Genomic DNA, 22,640 nt, shown 5'->3' with positions numbered 1-22,640 from the left:
TCTATACTTTTCGTGTAGTGTTTGCAAAATCTATTTCGATGAGGACGTTTACATATGAAATGTGTTTTTATAAAAAAATTAAAACAGAGTGCCATTCTGGTCCATGTTGACTTGCTACTTTACACTCCCCAGAAAGGCCTCCATCCACTGTTAGTTTAACATCCTCTGGAATGCTCTGGGAAAATCAAGTTGTGCGTTCAACACCAGGCAAGGAAATAAATATTCCTAATAAGATTTGATACGTATTAATATGAGGGTAGGGTTACACAGACACAGTGCACAGGGCTACTTCCTCAGTTTCTCGCTGGAAGACTGTAACTGCAAATCATCACTGGAACACCAGATATTTGTGAAACCCAGTGTTGGAAAAGTACTCAATTGTCATACTTGACTAAAAGTACAAGTGAAAGTATCAAAAGTCAATGTAATTGCTAAAATATACTTAAGTATCAAAAGTAAAAGTATACATAATTTCAAATTCCTTATTAAAAGCAAACCAGACTGCACAAATATGTTATTAAAAAATATATATATATATATTACAGCTGCCAGGGGCAACACTCAGACATAATTTACAAATGAAGCATTTGTGTTTAGTGAGTCAGCCAGATCAGAAACAGTAGGGATGACCAGAGATGTTCTCTTGATATGTGCGAGGGAAAATGTATGGAGTAAAAAGTACATTATTTTCTTTGGGAATGTAGTGAAGTAATAGTAAAAGTTGTTAAAAATATAAATAGTGATGTAATGTACAGATACCCCAAAAAACGACTTAAGTAGTAATTTAAAGTATTTTTACACCACTGGTCAAACCCAGTTACCTTATGTCACTTCCTTCCACTATATTTTAATAATTTAGCAGACACTCTAATCCAGCGAGATTGAAAGGAACATTTAGGGTTAAGTGCCTTGTTCAAGGGAACATGAACATACTTTTTTTACATAGTCATCTTGGGGATTTAAACTAGCAACCATTTGGTTACCTGCCCAATGCACTTAACCGTTAAGTTAATAGTAGGGAATAGTAACCTGCCCAGTTAGTTTGTTGTTTGTATTTTTTTTTTCTCTAAAATAACGAAATGGTCACAAAACATTATTTTAGTGAATTAACATATTCGGGTTACCGATTAAATCAACGTATCTATCTATATAGCTACAATGAAAAGGCCAAGGAGTTTGGCTGTTTCACACCATGCATAAAATCCTCAAATTGTGTTTTTTTCCGCCATCTAGTGGTATACTAGCGCCATAGATTGAACAGAAAAACATCCAACATTTCAAATGTACATGATGATACATGTACATTCCCTGATATGATTGCAGTGTAATGAATGCACGAGCTCTAATCTAGTGTCATAACGTGATATGCTGTGTTGTTTTTACACTATTACACAGTTTTACTACAAAGCAATGCAACCTCCGCAAAGTGCCTTTGTAACCCCTCCCAATGACTCCTCCTCCCTGGAGATGAGCGTGAGGTAAGAACCGTCATGACACACTAGCACAGGTTGCCGCGCGGTGGAACACCGCTTCCCATTCATTTCAATGGAAGGAAAGCGGTGAGAAGCGCAGAGGGCGGGGGACCTTTGGGCGGTGCGGCTGTGGCGTGGGAGGCGGTGAAGAAGATAAACTTTTCCCAACTTTATGTAAATCACAAGCGGCGACCGCTGGGGGATGACCAATCATTATCGAGTGGTTTCCATGACGAATTTGACGCTATGCGATCCAAGGCTGGAGAATTTCTTCTGCAAAGATGGCTGACAAAAATACTAGGTTGGAAGCAAATGTAAGTGATTATAACATAACGAATAATGGAAACATGTACAGTTGACAGGAATATGTTAGTTCATGTAAAGACAAACGATTATGCATTTTTTTAATCATAAAGTTAATTTACGAAAATAGCGATTTAGCACGCTAGCTGACTAGCTAACATTAGCCAGCTAGCTTTATGGGTGTTGTGACAGGAGTATGAAATTGTAATTCTGGTTGTTTAATGTTTTAGGGACTCCTGAAACAACCAGCAAACCAGGCTGTCGTCTTGTGAAACAGTGGGTGTAAAGAATCTAGCTAGCTAAAGCATTTACTGCAAATTGAATGTACAATTCTGTACGCTTCCCTTGCTGATATTTGCCATGCGATGCAGATAGATGAATAACGTAGCTAGCTATGTTCTTTGCATATTGTGCAGTGGAGGATAAAAATACCTGTATGCCTATGGATGTGTAGCTAGCTATCTAGCCCCATCTGTGTATGGACCCCAACGTTTGGTATACAAATTAGTTCAGAACCTAGTTATGAATCTATCATAGCCAGTTGTATCAACTTCAAAACAGTCTGAATTACATTAATGAAGCCTATGGATTGAGTAGAATATAACTTTGCCAAGGATGCAAGTCGTATATACATGTAGTTATTACCATCCATAAGATCCCCACATTGTAGCCTGTACATTTAATATATTCACTGATCATGTACTCTACCTTGGCAAATAAAGGTGCAGGTCAGGTATGAATGTCTTCAAGATAATTTTTCAGTCATATCCAATACCAGAAGTATCAAATTCCAGGCTTTGAAAGATGCTGTATCTGCATGCATGTATTACAATTATACACTTCAACAGTGTTTACCAATCTTGGTCCTGGGACATCAATGGTTACACATTGTAACTAAGACTAGAAACAGGATTTAACTAGTTAAAGATTGATTTGTAATTCATATATATATATATTTTTAAACAGTACACTTTCTATGCATCATGTAAATACTCTAAAACCAGTTCATCTCAATGCCCTTCATCTGCATTGACCTGATATACAGGATAGGTGTAGTATTTCATCAAATGGGAGACTTAATTTCAACCAGTAGAGAATGTGAAACACTTTATTGAAAGAAGTTCATTATCCAAGTGTTTCAATATGGGTGATTTAAAATAGCCTGTTTTGTTTTTGTACAGACATCACACACTTACCTTAATAACAGCACCCTCACCTGAGAAGTAGAAATCAAAGGGAGAGAAACTGGGAATTGAATAACTGCAGTTGACATGGAAGAATATTCTTATTGCAATGTGAATGACTCTTAAAAGAGCCTTTGGTTGTGCATCGTGTAGTCTATGGTATTGCCAGGGAACAGCACCCTCTTTGAAGAAGTAGGAGGTGAAGATCTCCCGCACATGGATTGCCTCTTGCTCCATTGTTGGACCCCATCCTTGAAACATCCTGCAGAGCAGCAGACTTCTCCTCTGGCAGACGGCAGTGAGCTGCAGATCCCCTCCCGGTCCTCGTGTCCATCCTTATGAAGTTATGCAGGACACAGGTAGCCTTCACACACACCTGAATTCCTCCAGGAGGCAGTCCCAGATGGCCCTCCTGGTCACCCAACCTTGCATTGCCCTACACTTTAACTGTAGGCACTCATTTTGAAGGAATCTCCAGTTACAAGGTATCTGTAGGAATATGGAAGACAATGTAATTATTAGACTTTTACATCACCAGGTCATGGTGGATTACAAAAGTATAATATCCCTGATAAATTATTATAAGATTGGATTGATAGATGCATGGGCACACATGTGCATGTGACAATAACAGGACCATATCAAGGATAGCATCACAAATGAATACATAAATACCACTTGAAGCTTGATGATAAGTTGATTATTTGAATCAGCTGCTCAGTGTTAAGGCAAAAACAAAAAAATGCACCCCTTTAAGTCCCCAGGACCAGGACTGAGAACCACTGCACTTCATATGTAGACAGGCTTTCATAGCTCTCTTTATCTGAGGACAGAAAACCTCACAAGAAACAGACTTCATTATAGTCAAATTACACCGCACTGAATATTATGTTACTATTATCTCCATCCTCACTTCTAGAGACAGGAACTACACAAAAGTACCTGCCCTATCCAGAATAGCCTACTCACAGTTGGGGCAGCTATCCTATCACCTCCATGGCTGTTAGCTAGCTACCTACAAATTAATTTGGAGTTTGTTTTTTTACAGTGATAAATGCATCAAGATAACTAGCTAATATGAAGTTAGGTAGATGGTGATATTTCATTCACTTAGTTAGCTATCTATACAGTATGTGAAGTTAGCTCATCTAGATAGCTCATTTGAGTTAGCCTGCACTGTAGTTAGTAGCTAATAATACATCGTTTTTTTATTTTCGAAATGTATTTACTTACTTGAATTGTCCAGCCATGTGGACAATTGGAAACAGGGCAGCAAAGTTTGTTTGTCACCAGAGCGTTTTCGAGGATATTACTATTGAACTATGTACTAATTAATAACTAGACCTTCATACAAACTTGCTATGCTGAATTCTTGACGCACAATCGAACATGCTGCTATATGCTGCCATATGCTGCCAGCACGCCCACAAGCGAGTCACAATGGGCGGCCTTAGCCGCACGCGGCAATTTTCCGCTATCTAGTGTACATTCACCGTAGGGCGGAGCGTTTTGTATGGCGGAAGCACGTCTCTGATCTGAGCGCAGAAATCGAGGTACGCGTGTATGGCGGAAGTACGTCTCTGATCTGAGCGCAGATATCGAGGTGCGAGTTCATCTTTCATATGCTGTGTTTATCGGACCTCCTGGAGACAGACAGAGAGGCCCGGTCCAAGTCCTCAGACAAGGGTTGGTTCAGATAGAACCACCGGATAACTAAAACTGTTTTTCAGTGCTTGCCACTGCCGCAAAAGGCTTTAAGTTACTTCCACGGGTGTCGGGTGGGGATGTTGTTAGCCAGCCAGCTAGCTAGCCAGCCAGCTGTCTGAGTCAACCTGTATTGAGCGATTGAAAGCTTCAAAGAAGAGTCAACTTGCTTGCAAGCCAACTGACGAGAACCTGTATAGAACTTGGAAAGAATCAAATGTTCCTCAGCCCTCTCTTCGTGAATTCTCACTAGCCTGAAAGGTGAATGTTGCTTAGCAAAACATGCTACAAAGCTAGCTGGTAATAGCTAGTCATTGCTAACTGTTTGTGTTTTGGGGTGGCCCGTGCTTGTTAATTGTTACTTTGCGTTATTTGTGTCCATTGTCTCACTTTTTAGTGGGTTTCGTTCGTTTGCTGGAGATGTATTTAGTCTTCTAAAATGCTGTCATGTAATAGGAAGCCTTGGTGGCTTTTTTTGGCTTTCAGTTTATGCAGAAATACTGTAATGAACACAGTAGCTTGCTAGCTAGTTAAGTTAGCATTAGCTACCTGGCTATTGTGTTAATTGGTGTGTTAAGCAGCCTATAGAGCCCCACAGTGGAGGTGTCATAATACCCATAAACCCTAGTAGTCCAACAGGGAAATGGTTTCAACCGTTTTTCCACCATTCATTTTTCCCATTAGGAATTTTTAGAAACACTTAAAATAAGGGCTGTGTTTCGTGTAGGCTTACCCTGGAATGACTTTTTGATAACCATGTAAATCTCTCTAGGACAAGGTGACTTTTATCAGTATATTCTGCTCTATTTACTGATTCTAAAATGCTAATAAGCATCAAAGTAGACAAATGCAAAACTACAAAGCTCCTGCATGTCATCTCTAGTGGACACCTTTGCTACCAGGTATTGTGTCAATTTAAAACTTACACAAGACAGTTCACAGAATTGTCAATTTTAAATAAATGTAGCCAGTTTATTACATTTGGCTAACATTGGATAGTTAATCCAGAGATTCTTAACACCTTTGCCTCTGCAGTCTCATCCAGAGCCTCATGGCATTTGTAGTTCTTTATGATAGCCACATTAGCAACTAATTAATTTTGGGATAATTGCAGGCGAATATATTGATGAAAGTCACCTTGTCCTAGAGATATTTACACGGTTATCAAAACGTCATGCGATGTACATGAGAAACAGCACTTATTTTAAGGTTTTTCTAAAATCCCCTATGGTGGAAAAAATGATTGGAACTACCTCCCTGTTTGACCTCTAGGTTTTATGGGTATTGTGACTCATGCTGTGGTACTCTGTTGAATGAACTCAATAGTTAAGCTACTGATTGTCTGAACCAGAATCTGGCTTTACATGAGACGTTGAATATGGCGACTCTCCTTTTAGCCCAGGAAGCAGCCATTCAACTAGCCAGATTGAATAACAATCTTCCTGGGCTTAATAAAGGAGAATCGCCATATGCAACATCTCCTGTAAGGCCAGATTCTGGTTCACTGATTGGCTAGTTGTATTGCTGTAGTGACGATCTCATTATGAAATTACAATAACTCTTCAATAGATCGCATGTGGCTAAGTGAAAAGCTTATTGCATGTAAGCTATATGTAGCTAGCATTTGACATGAAAAAGTTAGTATGAGCCCATTCCTGACAGATGGCTTGTCAGTCATGGGTCCCTATAGCCAACCTGGTCTCAGAGCATTTCGTATTATTCGGCACGTAAATCCAAGACACTCCATTTAGTATGATATGTTACGTTTCGTATGGTGTGTATTAAGTTTATGGATGTCCATCACCCATTTCGTTAGCTAGGCTAGGGGTTAGGGTTAAGCTTAAGAGTTAGGTAAAAGGGTTAGGGGAAGGGTTAACTAACATGCAAAGTAGCTAAGTGGAAAGTAATTGAAAATTTGCTAAAGTTGTCCGTGATGAGATTCGAACTCACAAGCTTTGGCTTGCTAGACTTTCGCATTATATGCCCACACATCCACCCCGACCAACCATACCAAATGTAACACATCATACTAATTTGAGTGTCTCAGATTTACATTTACTATGTTACATCTAGTCTATGAAACCAGGCTGCTATAGCCACCTAAACTTAACTCCATGATTTAAGATGGCAGTGACTAGTGTGGGTGGACTGGAGTTCCGATGTCAAATATATTTTTATCTTAAACTCCGTATTTCAGCACCCAAAGAATAGCCCGCATTTATACAAACTTTTATGTGACGTCAGTGCTCCAGTCAGCCCAAACTAGTCGCCAATCAACTCCATCGTAAATCGTTGAGTCAGCAAACTTTGTCATGTTTACTTATTACTATATTTTTGTTCAAGTAATGCTTGGTGACTTGAGTATCTTTCACTTTTGGTCCACAATGTACAGCATCTTTATCCCAGACTGAGGAAAAAAAATGTTCTCTTGCAGAAGTGTCATCAGTGAGAGAGTTTGCGTGTCCTTGTGTGTGCATGCCTGAATAACAGGGCCCGCGTGAGAGGGAGTGAGTTTGTTACCTTCTCTGGGTGAATATCTCACTGCCCTGGACATGATGGGCCCGAGGCGGAAGTCCACCAAGACACAGCTCGCCAGTGGGGGAGCTGCCAATCCTTACAGACTGGAGGAGCCCAAGGACTACATCAATGAACTCTCCCATGAGGTCCTCTGCCACATATTCCGGTCAGTGAGTGTCAAAGAACATAATTCAATGGGGGTGTCCCCCAAAAGGCACCCCATTCCCTTTATAGTTCACTCACTTTGACCAGGACCCATATGGTCAAAAGTAGAGCACTATATAGGGAATATGGTGCGATTTGGGACATAAGGGTTCTTTGTTGCTGTTCACCCTCTGACATAACAATGTGACGTCATCATTGGTCCTTGCTTGGACTGTAAATCTCAATGTGCTTTTACAAAATCTGATTATTTTACAATTTAATATTTAATTTTTTTGAGCCTCAAAGGTGATACTCTGCCACAATGACCAGGATAGGGTAGCTGTAAATATTTCCCTCCTTTATCCCCCCTCCATGCAGGTATCTGCCCATGCAGGACATCATGTGTATGGAGTGCCTGTCTCGGAAGCTTCGGGAAGCGGTGACACTGTACCTGCGGGTGGTGAAGGTGGTGGACCTGTGTGCTAGCCGTTGGTGGGAGTACATGCCCTCAGGTAGGCAGAGAGGTACATGGCATGTTTGGAAATTAGCAGGAGGATATTGATGATGCATATCAACCTTTAGGGTACAGAATAGGTGATCTTTGATTTTGAAGCACTGTCAAACATAAATGAACCTTAAAGTCTAAAGCAGCTAAGATTGTAGGTAATATGTACATACTCTGTGATATTGAATGATTGTGGGCTTACAGAAAAGTGTCAATGCACTCTTTAGTTAACCCTCTGAAACTGTTTTGGCCTGGTGCCATGGAGCAGGATTCACAGACTGCAGTTTCCTCATGCTGCTGAAGAAGATGCCAGACCTGGAGCAGCTATATGGGCTTCACCCCCGCTACCTGGAGCGCCGCAGAGTCCGGGGCTACGAGGCCTTCAGTATCCCAGGAGTACTGGAGGCTCTTCAGGCCTGCCCCAACCTGCTGGTGAGTCTGGGTCTAACAGACCGGGCCAGGAACAATTGTGACTGTCATGTTTTTCAATTCAGAAAATAGGTGAGGTGATCTTGAAAGCCTTTTAGGTTGACATAAATATCTTTATATTGATGTGATCCATTTTGAGTTATACCATTGCTATGATACTGTATTACTCCTAAAGATGTTTTGCTAGGTTTGTCTACACTAAGATGTCTTTGTCTATCTGCAGGGAGTGGAGACGTCTCATCTGGAGTTGGTGGAGGCAATCTGGAACTACATGCCTCAGGTCCACATCCTGGGGAAGTTCCGCAACCGCAACGGGGCGTTCCCCATTCCCCCTGAAAACAAGCTCACCATCCCAATCGCAGCCAAAATACAAACCCTGCATCTTGTCGGTGAGTGTATCAAGGACTAGGCATATATCTCCTAATATGTTTAGGTCATGGCACCCTAGACTGGTAGCAGATCTGTGTGGGCATTCGCCAACTCCTCTGTTGTGCTCAATGGCATAATTAATAATTACCAGACTAACGACACTATCCACAGTGTACTAACTCAATGTACTCCTCTCTTACATCCCAGGAGTGAATGTGCCAGAGATCCCGTGCGTCTCCATGCTAAGACACCTGTACCTGAAGTGGGTTCGCCTCACCAAGCCCCAGCCCTTCAAAGACTTCCTGTGTGTCAGCCTGCGGACCTTTGTGATGAGGAACTGCGCTGGCCCCACCAACTCTCTGAAGTACGTGCCCCTGGTGACGGGCCTTGCCTCGGCCCGCAACCTGGAGCAGCTGGAGTTGGTCAGAGTGCCCTTCCTGGGGGGGCTCATCCAGCATGTGGTGGAGGACAGCTGGAGGTCAGGTAAGGAAGGATGGACCATCGTAATTATATTTAATTCAGTACATCTGGAGGTGTGTGTGTCATGCTCAATGGGCCAGTTTCCCTGACCCAGATTAAGACTAGTCAGGACTAAAAACATGGTCAATAGGGAACCTTAATAGCAGGTATTTTTAGTCCAGCACTAGGCTAAATCTGTGTCTGGGAAACCAGTCCAATAAGTATCAGGGTGTCCACGGTTCCTTAACGTCTTAAATTAATGTATCTGATTTAAAGGCCCTGAGTCTTAAAATGTCTTAAATTCAGTTCTCAAAGGTCTTAAAAAATGTGACGATGACTACAGTTTTTCCATTATATTGTGCCGCTGCCTAATTGTTGCCACTGCGGCGAAAAAAAACTTTAAAGATGTTAGTTATCCAACCACATGTGCGGCTCTGTGCGTGTGCCAGTGCGATTCGTGCCGTTGCCAGAGGAGAGAGCAAGGTAGGTAGCTTATACAATTTGATAGACAACAACACTAACTAGACCTGGGACAATAAACCGAAAATTACAGACACCGACATTGCCTTCCTCTTACCGACGCAATTTTGCTTATGTCAGTGATTAGGCTATACAACGTCCCTGCAGATGTTTGTGTTCTAAAACCATTATTTAGTCAACAGTAATGTGCATTAACCTGCTTCCTGCAATGAAAGTATTTGCCCTGTTCCTGTTTCGCTGCTGGCTCGCACTCCTGCTCCTTCATTTTGCACACGGAGTGAAGGGAAAGATGCATTTTGATAAGCGCAAGCATACTGACAGTCGAGCAACATTTTGAAAATGTAGGCTAATTGCAGGAAACAATTAAAACTTCTACCGTTACTGTTAAAAAATAGGAGTCTCAACTTTGCGAGCATAACAATTATTTCTCAACTGTCAATAGAAGAAATAACACCACTTTACAAGCGGAGTATGTAATTGAGATGATGCGCCATTTGCGATGATTGCATCAAGTAGCCTATATAGGCCAACCAATGGAAAGTTTTTGTAGGACATTACATTTACTGTTAGATCAATTCCATGGCTATCTAGCAACAATGTCATATTTAGAGTTAGCAATCTAGCTAATGTGTTTTGAGTTCCCACTTTCTCAGGTGGTACACGAAGGTAGCGTTTTTCTGACAATTTTAAAGACTAAAATTTGAAAGTAAAATGGGGTGACATCAGTTGGACGTCCCAAGGACCTATTAGACATGAGCAAGTAACGTTACCAGGTTACTGTCAATAAAACAGCATTATTTTGCTAATCTGGTCATGATAGAATCATGCTTCAGGCAACCGCCATCATCGGCTAACGTACAAACAGTAGCTAGCTAGCTAGGTCACCCCTCAAAGAGGTACTAATGTGTTCTGAGTTCCCAAGCATAGCTTAGGCCAATATGCAAAAATATAAATAAACATGCAGGCAAATTAATCTCTAGAGCCAAAAATATATTGGATTATTCTGGATCCTTTTTTGACATGTTGCACATCAAAATGCATTCCATGAACATACTAGATGATATTGCTATATTACCCTTTGTGCCCCAGGTGGATTTCGCAATTTGCACACTATTGTATTTGGTGCCTGTAAGAATGCACTTGAAGTTGACCTGGGCTACCTCATCATCACTGCTGCACGCAGGTAAGCAAAGAACTCACCGATTGAGTTAAGCAAATGGATAAATGTGATGAATAGTGAGATTTAGCTAGTGCTTTATTTATTTTTTATCTAGATTACATGAAGTTCGAATCCAGCCTTCCCTAACCAAAGACGGGGTGTTCTCTGCACTGAAGATGGCTGAACTGGAGTTTCCCCAGTTTGAGACTTTGCACCTCGGATACGTCGATGAGTTCCTATTGCAGTGTGAGTCAGTTAAGGCCTAAGTTGTTATATAAAACGTATAATATTTTATAGTTATATACACTGTGGCCAGTTTATTAGGTACACCACCCCGTTCACGAAAATGGTTCGCTCCTACAGACAGTGAGTCATGTGGCCATGGCTTGCTATATAAAGCAGGCATCAGTATTCAGTTACTGTTCGATTAAACGTTAGGAAGTGCAAAACGCTCTGCAGAGTGGTCACTAGCTGGTATGGCAACAAAGTCCTAAAATCTGATTTTTAAACCTAACCGTAACCACATCACTAACCCTAATACCTAACCTTAAATTAAGACCAAAAAGCAACAGGGTTTTTTCTCTCGTGAACTTTTCGGATATAGGCAATTTTGACTTTGAGATTGCACATCTTGCGGAAACCTGCCTACAAAACACATTGTCTATGGGCAAAGGATATAAATACCACCCCTTACACTTTCCTACTTTCCTCCCCACTACTACTGTACCCCATAATCTACTTTCTGAAACTGTTTAAATAAAAAATATGTAGCTAAGTAGGACGATGCTCCATAAAAATAAAAAGTCTAGCCTTTTAACTGTAGGTGATGGTTACGCTATTACATAAGATGTATTGATTGTAATGTATTTTCTTGGTTAGGTAAAATGAGTCACTCTGAGCTAGTGAAGTATGGCCTGGCTGACGTCATTGAAAACCCAGGTATCATCACAGACATCGGGATGAAGGCTGTCAACGAGGTGTTCTCCTCCATCAAGTATCTGGTCATATACAACTGCCCCCACCTCCACAACCCACACAAGTGGATTACAGGTAACGGACCAAATCATCTGTTTGCGGTTTTTAGAGTCTTATTTTTTTTAACCTTTTTAGTATCTTGCCTGAAGCAGTATGCATTCTTAGCTTTGATGAAACAGATCATTTTATGGTTTTTACTTAAATGACTAAGGCAGGCTCATGAACATTGAAAGCTTAGAGGACCCTGAGAACTGTGTCTGTGTTGTCATCAGACCACTCGCGGTGGAGTCGCTTGGTGGACCTGACTCTGGTGCGTTGCCATGCCATCAAGCTGGAGTCATTCAGCCAGTTCATTGAGCTGCTTCCCAGCCTGGAGTTCATCTCCCTGGACCAGATGTTCAGAGAGCCACCCAAGGTAAGTCCACTGCACTGGGGCCCCCTCATGACAGCGGAGAGAAATGTTTACATTTTTGAGTTCATTTTGTGCAATTCTACACATTTTGCCATGGGTTGGAGAGGAAAATGAGCTGTTTTACAGCTAATTTACTGGAATTCTATACATTTTCCATAGGGTGTAGATAAATGTTTGTAGTTTTTAATATATCTATGTGAGACTGACTAACAAAATCAGTGGGGACCCCCGGCCAGTAATTCGACCATGATAACAAGTTTAGATAGCTGGCCGCTAAACTAATTTAATAATCTAAAAAATGTTAGCTGACAATGACTAAGTGACTGACATAACTGCTGATGCAAAACAACATTTCGAAATCTACTACACAAGGTGCAGCTTGCAACAAACAGTAAGTTGAGACCCCAAATTATATTTTGGGAAATTTATCCGGAGGCTTTCAAAATGCGTGCTGCCAGTTTCCCATCCCTGGCATAGACCCTATAGCCAGGTATTTTGCCCTAATTATGCCATTTAGCAGTCGGTTTTCTATAAAGCGACTAAGTGATGCGTGTGTACATTTTTCTTTCATACGGGTGTTTGAAATCAAACCCCACTATCTTGGCATTGCAAGCCATGCGCTACCAAATGAGCTATAGACTAGAGGACCAGATATATAATATTAACCACCTTGGAAGTGATCTAACAACACAGGGATTGTGACTGAATATGAAGTTCTATGCTTAGTCCAGACTGGACTATAATGTTAACACCTCATAGGTCAGGGTTCCCCCAAAACATTATTTATTTTAATTGTATTGTTGGTCATGAAAGACATTAAAAACACCAGCAAATTAGCTCCATGTGATTTTAATTTTGGAAATCTGTTCCAAAGTATTCCCATGCCTAATAAAGCGATATACACAGAGTGTACTAAACATTAGGAACACCTGCTCTTTCCATGACCGACTATCCAAGTGAAAGCTATGATCCCTTATTAATGTGACTTGTAAATCCACTTCAATTGGTGCAGATGAAGGGGAGGTGACAGGTTAAAGAGGCCTTTATACGCAATCCATGTCTCAATTGTCTGTGTGCCATTCAGAGGGTGAATGGGCAAGACAAAAGATTTAAGTGCCTTTGAACGAGGTATGGTAGTAGGTGCCAGGCACACCGGTTTGAGTGTGTCAAGAACTGCATCGCTGCTGAGTTTGTCATGCTCAACAGTTTCACGTGTGTATCAAGAATTGTCCACCACCCAAAAAACATCCAGCCAACTTGACACAACTGTGGGAAGCATTGGAGTCAACATGGGCCAACATCCCTGTGAAATGCTTTTGACACCTTGTAAAATTGAGGCTTTTTTCAGGGCAAAAGGGGATGCAACTCAATATTAGGATGGTGTTCCTAATGTTTTGTATACTCAGTGTATGTGATAGTTTATACAAATGTAAACAAGGTTTGAAGTTATGTTTTAGGAAATATCTGTTTGGGCTTCTTGTGGTCAATTTGCAGTCTACAAATTATTTGTAATTATGTTCCCTGACCATCTGCTCAAGAAATAATCGGTCATAATGGTCTTTGATCTTTTTTGTATTTATTAAGTATCCCCATTACTACACTTACTGGGGTCCAGCAACATTAAGGCAGTTACATAAAATGCTAAATATTACATGACATTCCATAACACTTTACCCAATACATTTAGTGTGTTCCCTCTGTTTCTCCCTCAGGGCTGTGCTCGTGTGGGTCTGAGTGCTGGCACTGGGATAGGAGTCTCCTCTGCCCTGGTCAGCAACCAGAACTCTAACAATGACAACGACAATAACAACAACAACAACAACCACCAGAACAACAACAACAACGATGCACCCAACATCCCACCGCACAACAATGACAACGAGGAGGGTGCAGCTGTCGTGCCTCAACCACAACACAGGGCTGAGGGTACCCTGCTGCTCGCATTGTTACAACGTTACTACATGACAGTGTTATAACATTGCTACATTATTGTTACAAAGTTGTAATGACATCGTCAACATTGCTACTATTGCTGACATGGGGGATCTTAGCTGCGTAATGTACCTCTAGTGTACAAACTCATGACCTTACTACTGTTCCATTCCTCCAGAGCTTCCTGAGGTGAACGGAATGTTGCAGGATGAGAACATTGAGGCTGAGGCCGTGGTCCAGGCCTGGCCTGCAGACGAGATGCAACCCCCTGGTCCCAGTCAGCCTGCTGCCAACCCAGACGAGGAGCAAGCAGGTCTGGACGGAACTAACTCCACTACAGTGGCACATATTTCAGCGAGTTTTCTCATTTTTATATATTTTTCTCTCCACTATTTTCTCTATTCCTCGTCTCCTCAGTCAGAGATAAACAGACAATCTTGCCCCCCGTTCTTTTTTTTCTGTCTTTCTCCACCGCACCCTATCTCTCTCCGTCTCCCCCCCCCCCCCCCCCCCCCCCCCCCCTGTAGGTCCCAGTGGTGTTCAGTGTGTGGTGAAGAAACCTCCGGTGGTGATTTTCGACTCGGACAGTGAGGATGAGGAGGGCCCTGCCAGAACCCAGGCTCCAGGCCAGCCCCAGCAGCAGCAGCAGCAGCAATTGACCACTTATCCTCCTGAACCACCGCAGCCCACTGGCAAGACTGCCACTGCTGAGGAGGCAGCCACACACATTAGTGAGTCTCTCAAATGTAGAGATGGGCACGGTTATTCAAAATATCTGAACTGACGGTAGTGTTTTAAGTTGTGAGTTTTCAATTTTAGATTGTTAATATAGGCAAAAAAAATTATAATGTAAAAGTTGTCTAAATTAAATGATCTATGTGACATTGTTACATACAAGGACATACCATGACATTTAAAATTCTTTTTTAAACAAACTTTTTTTAAATATAGTTGAGCTACTGCTGTGTGTTTAGCCCTCCAATCAGCCCTGACAACGGTATTCTATTTTCCCCTCTTCAAATAGCGATGACAAGCGCACCTAAGGGAGGTTTCACGAGACCTGGCACAGATCAATGCAAAACACTTACCAGAATACTGTCTTGAAACAGAATCTCTTCTATCATGGCGAGCATCGTAGTTCTCTTTCACTGTTGTTGTTAGCTAAAAATACAGGAGAATAGCAGCCTGTCCGCTGTTGTGGTATCTCTGCCCTCTGCAATTGTGCCATTCTGATTCATCAAGCAATTGTTTTATTTTATTTGGATTATCTGGATATCCGAAAGAATTTCAGGATATTATTTGAATAGTGAAATCATTTCAAATGCTCATCCCTACTCCTCACATCAAAAATAAGCTCTTTCAATTATGATGGATTGTAAAGAGATCATAAGAACCTGATTGCTGACAATGAAAAGTAACTTTCTATCCTTGCCATAAAACTCAAAATGGCTTATATTTACATTTTATTGTGAGTTCTGTGCTGTGTTTATGTGTTGCAGATAAAGGGAAGACGCCCCTGCGTCGACGAGGGCCACCCCTGCAGGAGCCCAGCTGTGAGAAGGGTTGCCAGGTCACCAGTGAGCAGATCAAAGCTGACATGAAGGCTGCCACTGAGGTCCCTGACAAAGACAAGAACTCCAAGGAGCCTGCTGCAGGGACAGGGGCTGCTGGGGGGGCAGGCTGTACCACGGGGGGCTGTGTCTGCTCTGTCCACTGGAGAGAAGACTCTGCTAACCAGGAGGAACAGTCCAGAGCCCGAGCAGGGGACGAGGGGACAGTCAGGACTCGCTGCACCTGCAGTAGGGCTCGCCCCGGCCCAGAGGGAAGGACTCGAAGTGGGCCCAGCCACCCAGCCTCTGGAGGGGCAGGAGGAGGGGACAGAACCCCAGAGAGGAGGCAGGATCTGGGGGAGGGAGCAGGCGCAGAGGGGCTGGAGGCCAGGGACCCTGCTGAAGAGAGCCTGGCGAGGGGCGTGCCTGAGGGGCACCGTGGTGAGAGGATGTTGGGTCAGAGCTCCAGGGAGGCCAGCGTAGAGCCCCAGCCCAGAGGGTTAAGAGATGGCTTCCCCAGGCGACCTGTCACCCGCGCCCGCAGCAGACTGTCAGCTGTACCTCTGGTGTCTGAGTCAGGTTAGACAGGGGATAAGCAGTCCCTCTGTCAGAGCATGAAACGCATTGTAATGCTGATCATTTGAAATGTAGGCCATATTGTCATGGCTTTGATAGTGTAGGAAAGTCTGTGAAAAATGAGTTTCTCATAGAGTTCCTATTGTTTTGTCATGCAGAGTTGTCCAATTCCAAGCCTCGGGTCACTGTAAAGAGGAAACGCACAGCAGACAAGTCCACCAGCACCAGCGACCCGGTCACTGAGGACGACCATGTACAGGTAGGACCACTACACATACTGGGAAGAGACCCACTGTTCCTGAGCAAAGCGGCACAGAAATAGATCGGACACCTTATTACCAGTACATAGGAAATAGGCCAGGTTGCCATTTTGGAACGAAGCCGTTCATGGTAAAATTAATGAATCTCTATTAAATGCAGCATCCTTCCTTTGTTTATCCCTCCCTATTGCCGTCCAGGTGCTGACGCTGAAGTCCAAAAACCTAGTGGGAATCACCCTTACAAACTGTGGCATCACTGACCTGGTGCTGAAGGACTGCCCCAAGATGATGTTTGTTCATGGTAGGTTTCCCTTCTATATTCTCCCTCGATATATGATCAAGGCTTGATAATGAACATAATTAGTGGGCCGTTCTGTCATACGAAGGCTAAATCCCAAATGGCCCTATTTGGCCATTTAAATTGCCCTCTGCCGTCCCTCTCTGTGTCCCTCCAGCCACGCGCTGCAGAGTGCTGAAGCACCTGAAAGTGGAGAGTGCCCCCATAGTGAACCGCTTTGACTACGCCCAGTGTAAGAAGCTGGACATGGAGCAGGTCCTGGATCAGATCCTCCGGATGCCCCCGGAGAGAAACCGCATCATCTACATGCGCCCCATGCAGCAGGTCAGTCAGAACCACAGACTTCCTGTCTGGAACCTGTTCATTTCCAAATGAAATTTACACTGGATTAAAAACATTTAATCTAGTTCAGATATGTCTTACTACAGTTATTCTGCACAATAGGTATGACTTCCACAGGAAATGTGAGCATGATTTCTCACTATTCCTAGCAGAAGTATCCCCAGTTTAAATTTTGAAAAATGTACCTTTTATTTAACTATGCAAGTCAGTTAAGAACAAATTCTTATTTTCAATGACGGCCGAGGAACAGTGGGTTAACTGCCAGGGGCAGAACGACAGATTTTTACCTTGTCAGCTCGGGGATTCGATCTTGCAACCTTTCGGTTACTAGTCCAACGCTCTAACCACTAGGCTACCTGCCGATATGGTTTGTAAACCTTGTCCTACTCTGACCTTGTCCTAGATTGACTCTCTGGCCCTGGAGAGGAAGCTGTTCCGTGGGCCGTACCCCTACCACATTGCCATCATCCACGAGTTCAGCAACCCTCCTAATGTCAGGAACAAGGTCAGAGTACGCAGCTGGATGGACACCATCGCCAACATCAGCCAGTGAGTCACAGATATTTCTTGATAATTTCTATGTAATCCAGTAGAATATTTAGTGGGTTGCTGCCAGTCTGTTTCCTCCAATAGATGGCCTGGTGTCATTCTCACTACAGCCAGCAGGCGGCGCTGTTGATTCTCTCCTGACCCTATTCAGCCATACTGTACTAGACTGTTGGGCTGGTGATCAAGGACCAATGCCCATTTCCTTCCTTCATCTAAAAACCCAACATGAATAACCACTTTCATTTAATCAACAGGGAACTCATCAAGTACGAGTTCTTCCCCGAAGCTACGCGGACGGAAGAGGATATCAAGAAGTATCCCAGCTACCCCTGGGGCCGAGACATTTACACCTTGGAGGGTGAGAGGAAGTCCTGTCTAAAACCCTTTGAGACTGGGTCTCGGTCTCTTCACAGCATAGCTACATCCTTCTCTACAGTCACTCTATTCTACATCAGTTCTATTAATAAACCATGTGAATAGTGCTGGTCTACTGGGATCTCTACAGTCCAATTAAGGCCAGCTGTGAAGTCACACAATAAATGATTCTTCACTTGGTCATGAGGATTCTCGATACCACCCTGTCTCGCTAAAACAAGGATGTGATACGATAGCTAGGACGAGCTGATGGCTCAAAGCAGCCTCATAAACGTTTTCAGTCAGACGTTCACGGTTGCAAGTATACGCATGCTAGTAGTAGTCATCGCTCCTGCTCGAGAGTACACATTCTGGGTGATGTGATACGTCATCATCTCACTGGCTGCTCCTCTGGAGAGCTTTTATTGGCTATTGCTGATCACCGTTTTCAAATCTTGTCATTGCATATCTACCGCTACCAGAGCGTTGCAGATTTTGTGCCGATAAAATCAAACGTTTGAAAATATCGGGACGTCTGGGACTGCTCGAAGACTGGATCGGTAGCCCTCAAATTGCGTCTCCGACACACTCGCATTTAAACGTGCGTCGGCTCCAAGTAGGCAATAACATGGGGATTTTTGTCTCCGATCTCAAACTTGTCTGGGACCGTTAAATCGGGGCCAAAATCGCGTAGTGTACAACCGGCTTTAGTGTTTTTCCATGCTTCATTCGTTGTCCCCCTCTGGCTTTCATGATTCAAGACCTACATTGTGTTTCTTCACTTTACCCTTGCAATTTTGGGGTGGTAGCTACTCTTCCCTGTCTGATGTAGCTTGTCGCTCTTTCTCTGTCTCTCGTGTGTGTGTGTGTGTGCTTACTATCTGTAGGACTGGTAGATGAAGCGCCCTACTCCATGATCACAGACTTCCCCTGGCTCCGCACCCTACGGACAGCTGATCCCAACAGCTACGCACGCTATGACTTTGAGGATGACGAGAGCAGTGAGTGACCATCTCTCCTGTCCAGTTGTCACCATCTTTACCTACCTGCTATACACATGTGCTCAACCTGGCCGCAGTGACTAGCAAACCTGCTCCCTTATTTCTAGGATCATTGTCAGTTGTGTAATGAGAACTGTGATCTGTCTCTTGAGGCATTAAAATGAATAGAATGGAATGCAGTTTTTAGGGCCTACTTCCCTGATAGGTACCTTCTCGGTCGCACTCTTGAGTCTGTTTGTCAATCATAAGGTGCTAGCCACTTTCAATGATGCCATAATGGGTGGACTGGCATCCATTTTGAGTGTACCCATGAGTTTACCAGTCAAATTGCCATGGTGAAAGGTTTCTAGCCCGTTCTACTCATTCAATTGCTATGGTACCAACCATCCTCTCCCGTGTCTCTCCTGCAGCCACCATCTACGCCCCGCGGAGGAAGGGCCAGCTCTCGGCAGACATCTGCATGGAGACCATCGGTGAGGAGATCTCGGAACGGCGCCAGACGCGGCGCGGGGTCTTCCAGCGTGTGGTGGTGGTCTTCATCCACTACTGTGACGTACGGGGTGAACCTGTGGACGATGACTACATCTAGTGCCTCCTGTTTTGCCCTGGACTTGGGGAGAGACCTGAGAGGGAGGGGAGGAGGTCTGGAGTGGAGACCCAGCACCCCTGGTGTCTGCCTGCCAGGCTCCTACTGTGACCATTGCACCCACCCACCCAATGTTGAGAACCAGTGCTTGACAGATTTTTCAATGGAGCTCCAGGGAGGGGGTACTGGAGTGTCTGTCTCGAGTTGCCTTGTTTTGTATTTTCTGACCTTACATGAAGGGAGAGCGAGAGGCTGCTCAGTGGGTTGGTTATCTTCTCACAGCCATTGCTTAGGGTTTTTCTCAGTGGGGGAATGACAGCTCCTTGACCTTAGAGGAGTTAAAGCTCTGCTCTTGCCTGCCATTCGTACTCATAGATACGCTATGTTGATCTTTCCATGCACTACCTCGCCGTATAGGTGATGTTGAAACTATGTGTGGGGACCGGCGTATATGTTAAAGCACCCAGGGAAGTGTGTATGCCTATGTTATTGTATAAATCTGAGATCTGCACCGAGAGAGAACCACGTACCTGAGCTTGGAGAATTGAAAGGGCAGCGCTTAGTATTCTGTTTTCACCAAGATGTTATTTTTCTTGAGGGTTTGAATTCCCTTTTTGTGTTTTTGGCAAGATTTCCACTGGAATGGAGGAATATCAGTTTTCGGGAGTTTGGTGTTTTCACCTACCTCTGGTGCTGACTAAGACACAAGCTTTAGAGAAGCACCCTCAAGCTAGATGCTAGAAGTGCCCTTAGATTTGTTTGTTAAAAAAAAGAAAAAAAAGCTTCGGTTTCCCAATAGTTTTTTGGCTAATTTATTTATGCTTTGTTTTAATTTGTATTTTCTATGTTTTAGTCCTTCACCTCTGTTCCTGAGGTCTGTTGTTGTTGGGGGGGGATGGTAGGTTCAGTAGGTGTGCATTATGACTGGTCTGTGTCTTGCTAAGTTCTGTTTACCTCACGACTTGGTAAAACGAGAGCGAGAGAGAACTGCGGCGGTATCAAAAGAAATTTGTTACCAATTAATTCCCCCCCGCCAATTCTCCTGTAAGCGGTTCCTAAAGAAAAAAAGAAATGGCATTCATTGTTAAGCATCTTTCATGCATACAATAATTTAAGAATTCTCCCCGCCTCTAATTGAACCCACATTTCTAGAGACTTCAAGAATGGCACTGGCTGGTTGTTGTGAATATGGGTCATGGCTAGTGAGGGTCGTAAAAGCATGTCTCGTTCATCTCTAGATGACTGCAAGCATGCAGACAGTATCCAAGCAAGATGACCTTCAACACATGAGCACCGCAGTGTGTCTTATGTGGTATAAGAATACTTCTCTTTAGGAAGCACAACCAAGTTTTGTTCATGTATGTGCATCACACTGGAACACAGAAGGAAGTAGGAGAAAGAACAGTACAAGGAATGTACCATATGTTCTGAAGCTTATTTTCTAGGTCTCTGGATTAGTGAATAAGACACTTCGATGTTCCCTAGTCTCTCCTACCCTTTGGATGTTTGAGTTTCACACAGGCTCTTCGACAGGAAGTCAGATGGTGTATGCAAACAAACACGCATTTTGTCTTAACTACGCACGCAATGCTGAATCTGTTAACTGTGAAAGAACCCAGTGTTCCTGTTAGTCGAGGAAATACATTTTTGAAGGGCACTTTAAGAGTCGGATAAAAAAAAAAAGCCTTTTAAAGTGTGATAACCCCCTTCTTGCTGCTCTACTTTTTTCTCTTGTCTGGGTGACTCCCTCCACCCTCCTCTTCCAAAGCCAGGCTACTAATGCTTGTGAAGTTAATCTAGAAACACGCTAAGCTCTGCAGAAAACCTGTGTACAAAAACCCGTGTACAGATGTGCTGTATTTAATGGATCTTCCAAGATTTGTTTTATATGTTTATATAAAAAAAACTATTTCACATAATAAAAAGGGAGAACTGAATCAAGTGGAGCACCACTGTGTGTGTGCGTGTCATGCTTTGTCTGGCAGTGATGTCATATGCAGGTGTGAACTTTTTTTTTTTAGTGTGTGTGGGGTGCACAGATAATGGACTGAAGCCTCTTCTCTTTTATTGAGACCGACCAGTTCACCGTAAATTGTGAGATCTAAAAAGAGACTATATATTGTGAGTGTGCCTCCCAAATGGCACCCTGATCCCTATATAGTGCCCTGTTCAAAAGTAGTGCACTAAATGGGGGTTAAGGTGTTTTTTCATTAAGAGGCCTAAAACACCTGGTTTTGCAGAGATGAGCAGATGTCTTCCAAGTGGAGTTAGATTGCCAGCTTTTCAATTAGAAAGTGTAATGCTGCCCTACATCTGGATAATCCATTTCCTTGCTGCAGTAAAAAAAAGTCTAGTTTTTAAGTGGACTCAAGACAAGTCCTGTAAGAAAGGTTGTGTGGCTGGTCTGGAGTAAGTCTTTGTCACTCTATTTATATGTTCTGACACAGAATAGGTGTGTAATGTTCTAGGCCAGTTGTCCCCTTTCCCCTTGTCTAAGCAGGAAGAGGAGAAGATTTGTGGAGATAGTGTAATAATCTACTCTGGTTCCTGTGGAGGGGATGTTGGACCTGAAGTATGTCTGTGTGACAGAGCTTTGGCCAAATTCACCTCCATATACCATTCCCAAAAAGAGCTAGGATTTGTTGATCATTTTTCAATTTAGCAAAAGGTTTAAGAATGTTGTACACTGAAATAGTAACAACCTAATGTAATAAAGTACTGATGTGTAATTGAAGATGTATTAAGTCTGGTACAGCAACATGTTCAACAGAACACCTCACACACACTCCTTTAATTGTGCCCAGATTGCATATTAAATACTTTAGGGGGGTGGGCCTGGCATACAGAAAACAAGGTGAAGTATGTCCCTGAGCAGGATCTGGTGCCCACACCCACCTTCCTAATTACCAAGCCTCACATCCTGACTCTTTCCTGTTGATGTGTCCAAAGCTGCCTGTGTCTGTGGAAAACGACGATCCACACACATGTATACCATGTATGCATCCCAAATTGCACCCTATTAAGTAAGTAAGTACTCCACTATGAAGGGAATAGGGCACCATTTGGGATGCACACATCTT

At 43.1% G+C, this 22,640-nt stretch overlaps 1 protein-coding gene across 3 annotated transcripts; it reads left to right on the top strand.

Annotated features, from left to right (window-relative positions):
- The first annotated feature begins 4,550 nt into the window (after positions 1–4,550).
- On the top strand, positions 4,551–21,512 carry LOC120048229 (F-box only protein 38-like). Of its 3 annotated transcripts, none has more exons than XM_038994025.1 (21): positions 4,551–4,924; positions 7,154–7,346; positions 7,703–7,836; positions 8,095–8,261; positions 8,482–8,647; positions 8,835–9,110; positions 10,656–10,749; positions 10,841–10,971; positions 11,605–11,775; positions 11,973–12,115; positions 13,825–14,038; positions 14,223–14,357; positions 14,572–14,775; positions 15,544–16,173; positions 16,329–16,429; positions 16,629–16,731; positions 16,886–17,052; positions 17,474–17,619; positions 17,874–17,977; positions 18,861–18,974; positions 19,385–21,512. In XM_038994025.1, the coding sequence occupies exons 2-21, from the start codon at positions 7,216–7,218 to the stop codon at positions 19,561–19,563; spliced, it is 3,510 nt and encodes a 1,169-aa protein (XP_038849953.1). In that variant the 5' UTR covers positions 4,551–4,924; positions 7,154–7,215; the 3' UTR covers positions 19,564–21,512. The 3 variants fall into 3 exon arrangements, with proteins under 3 accessions (XP_038849953.1, XP_038849954.1, XP_038849952.1); XM_038994026.1 differs by having other exon boundaries at positions 7,098–7,346; positions 8,098–8,261; XM_038994024.1 differs by having other exon boundaries at positions 7,098–7,346.
- The last annotated feature ends 1,128 nt before the right edge of the window (positions 21,513–22,640 follow it).

Source organism: Salvelinus namaycush, chromosome 5 (genome assembly GCF_016432855.1).
Source record: "Salvelinus namaycush isolate Seneca chromosome 5, SaNama_1.0, whole genome shotgun sequence".
Taxonomy (NCBI): Eukaryota; Metazoa; Chordata; class Actinopteri; order Salmoniformes; family Salmonidae; genus Salvelinus; species Salvelinus namaycush.
This window is presented reverse-complemented; position numbering and strand designations above follow the sequence as displayed.

Coding starts and splice junctions, on each gene's coding strand:
- LOC120048229 (XM_038994025.1), top strand. CDS start 7,216: ATGATGGGCCCGAGGCGGAAGTCCACCAAGACACAGCTCGCCAGTGGG. Junction 14,358..14,571: donor CCCAGACGAGGAGCAAGCAG/GTCTGGACGGAA, acceptor CCCCCCCTGTAG/GTCCCAGTGGTGTTCAGTGT. Junction 16,174..16,328: donor ACCTCTGGTGTCTGAGTCAG/GTTAGACAGGGG, acceptor TTTGTCATGCAG/AGTTGTCCAATTCCAAGCCT.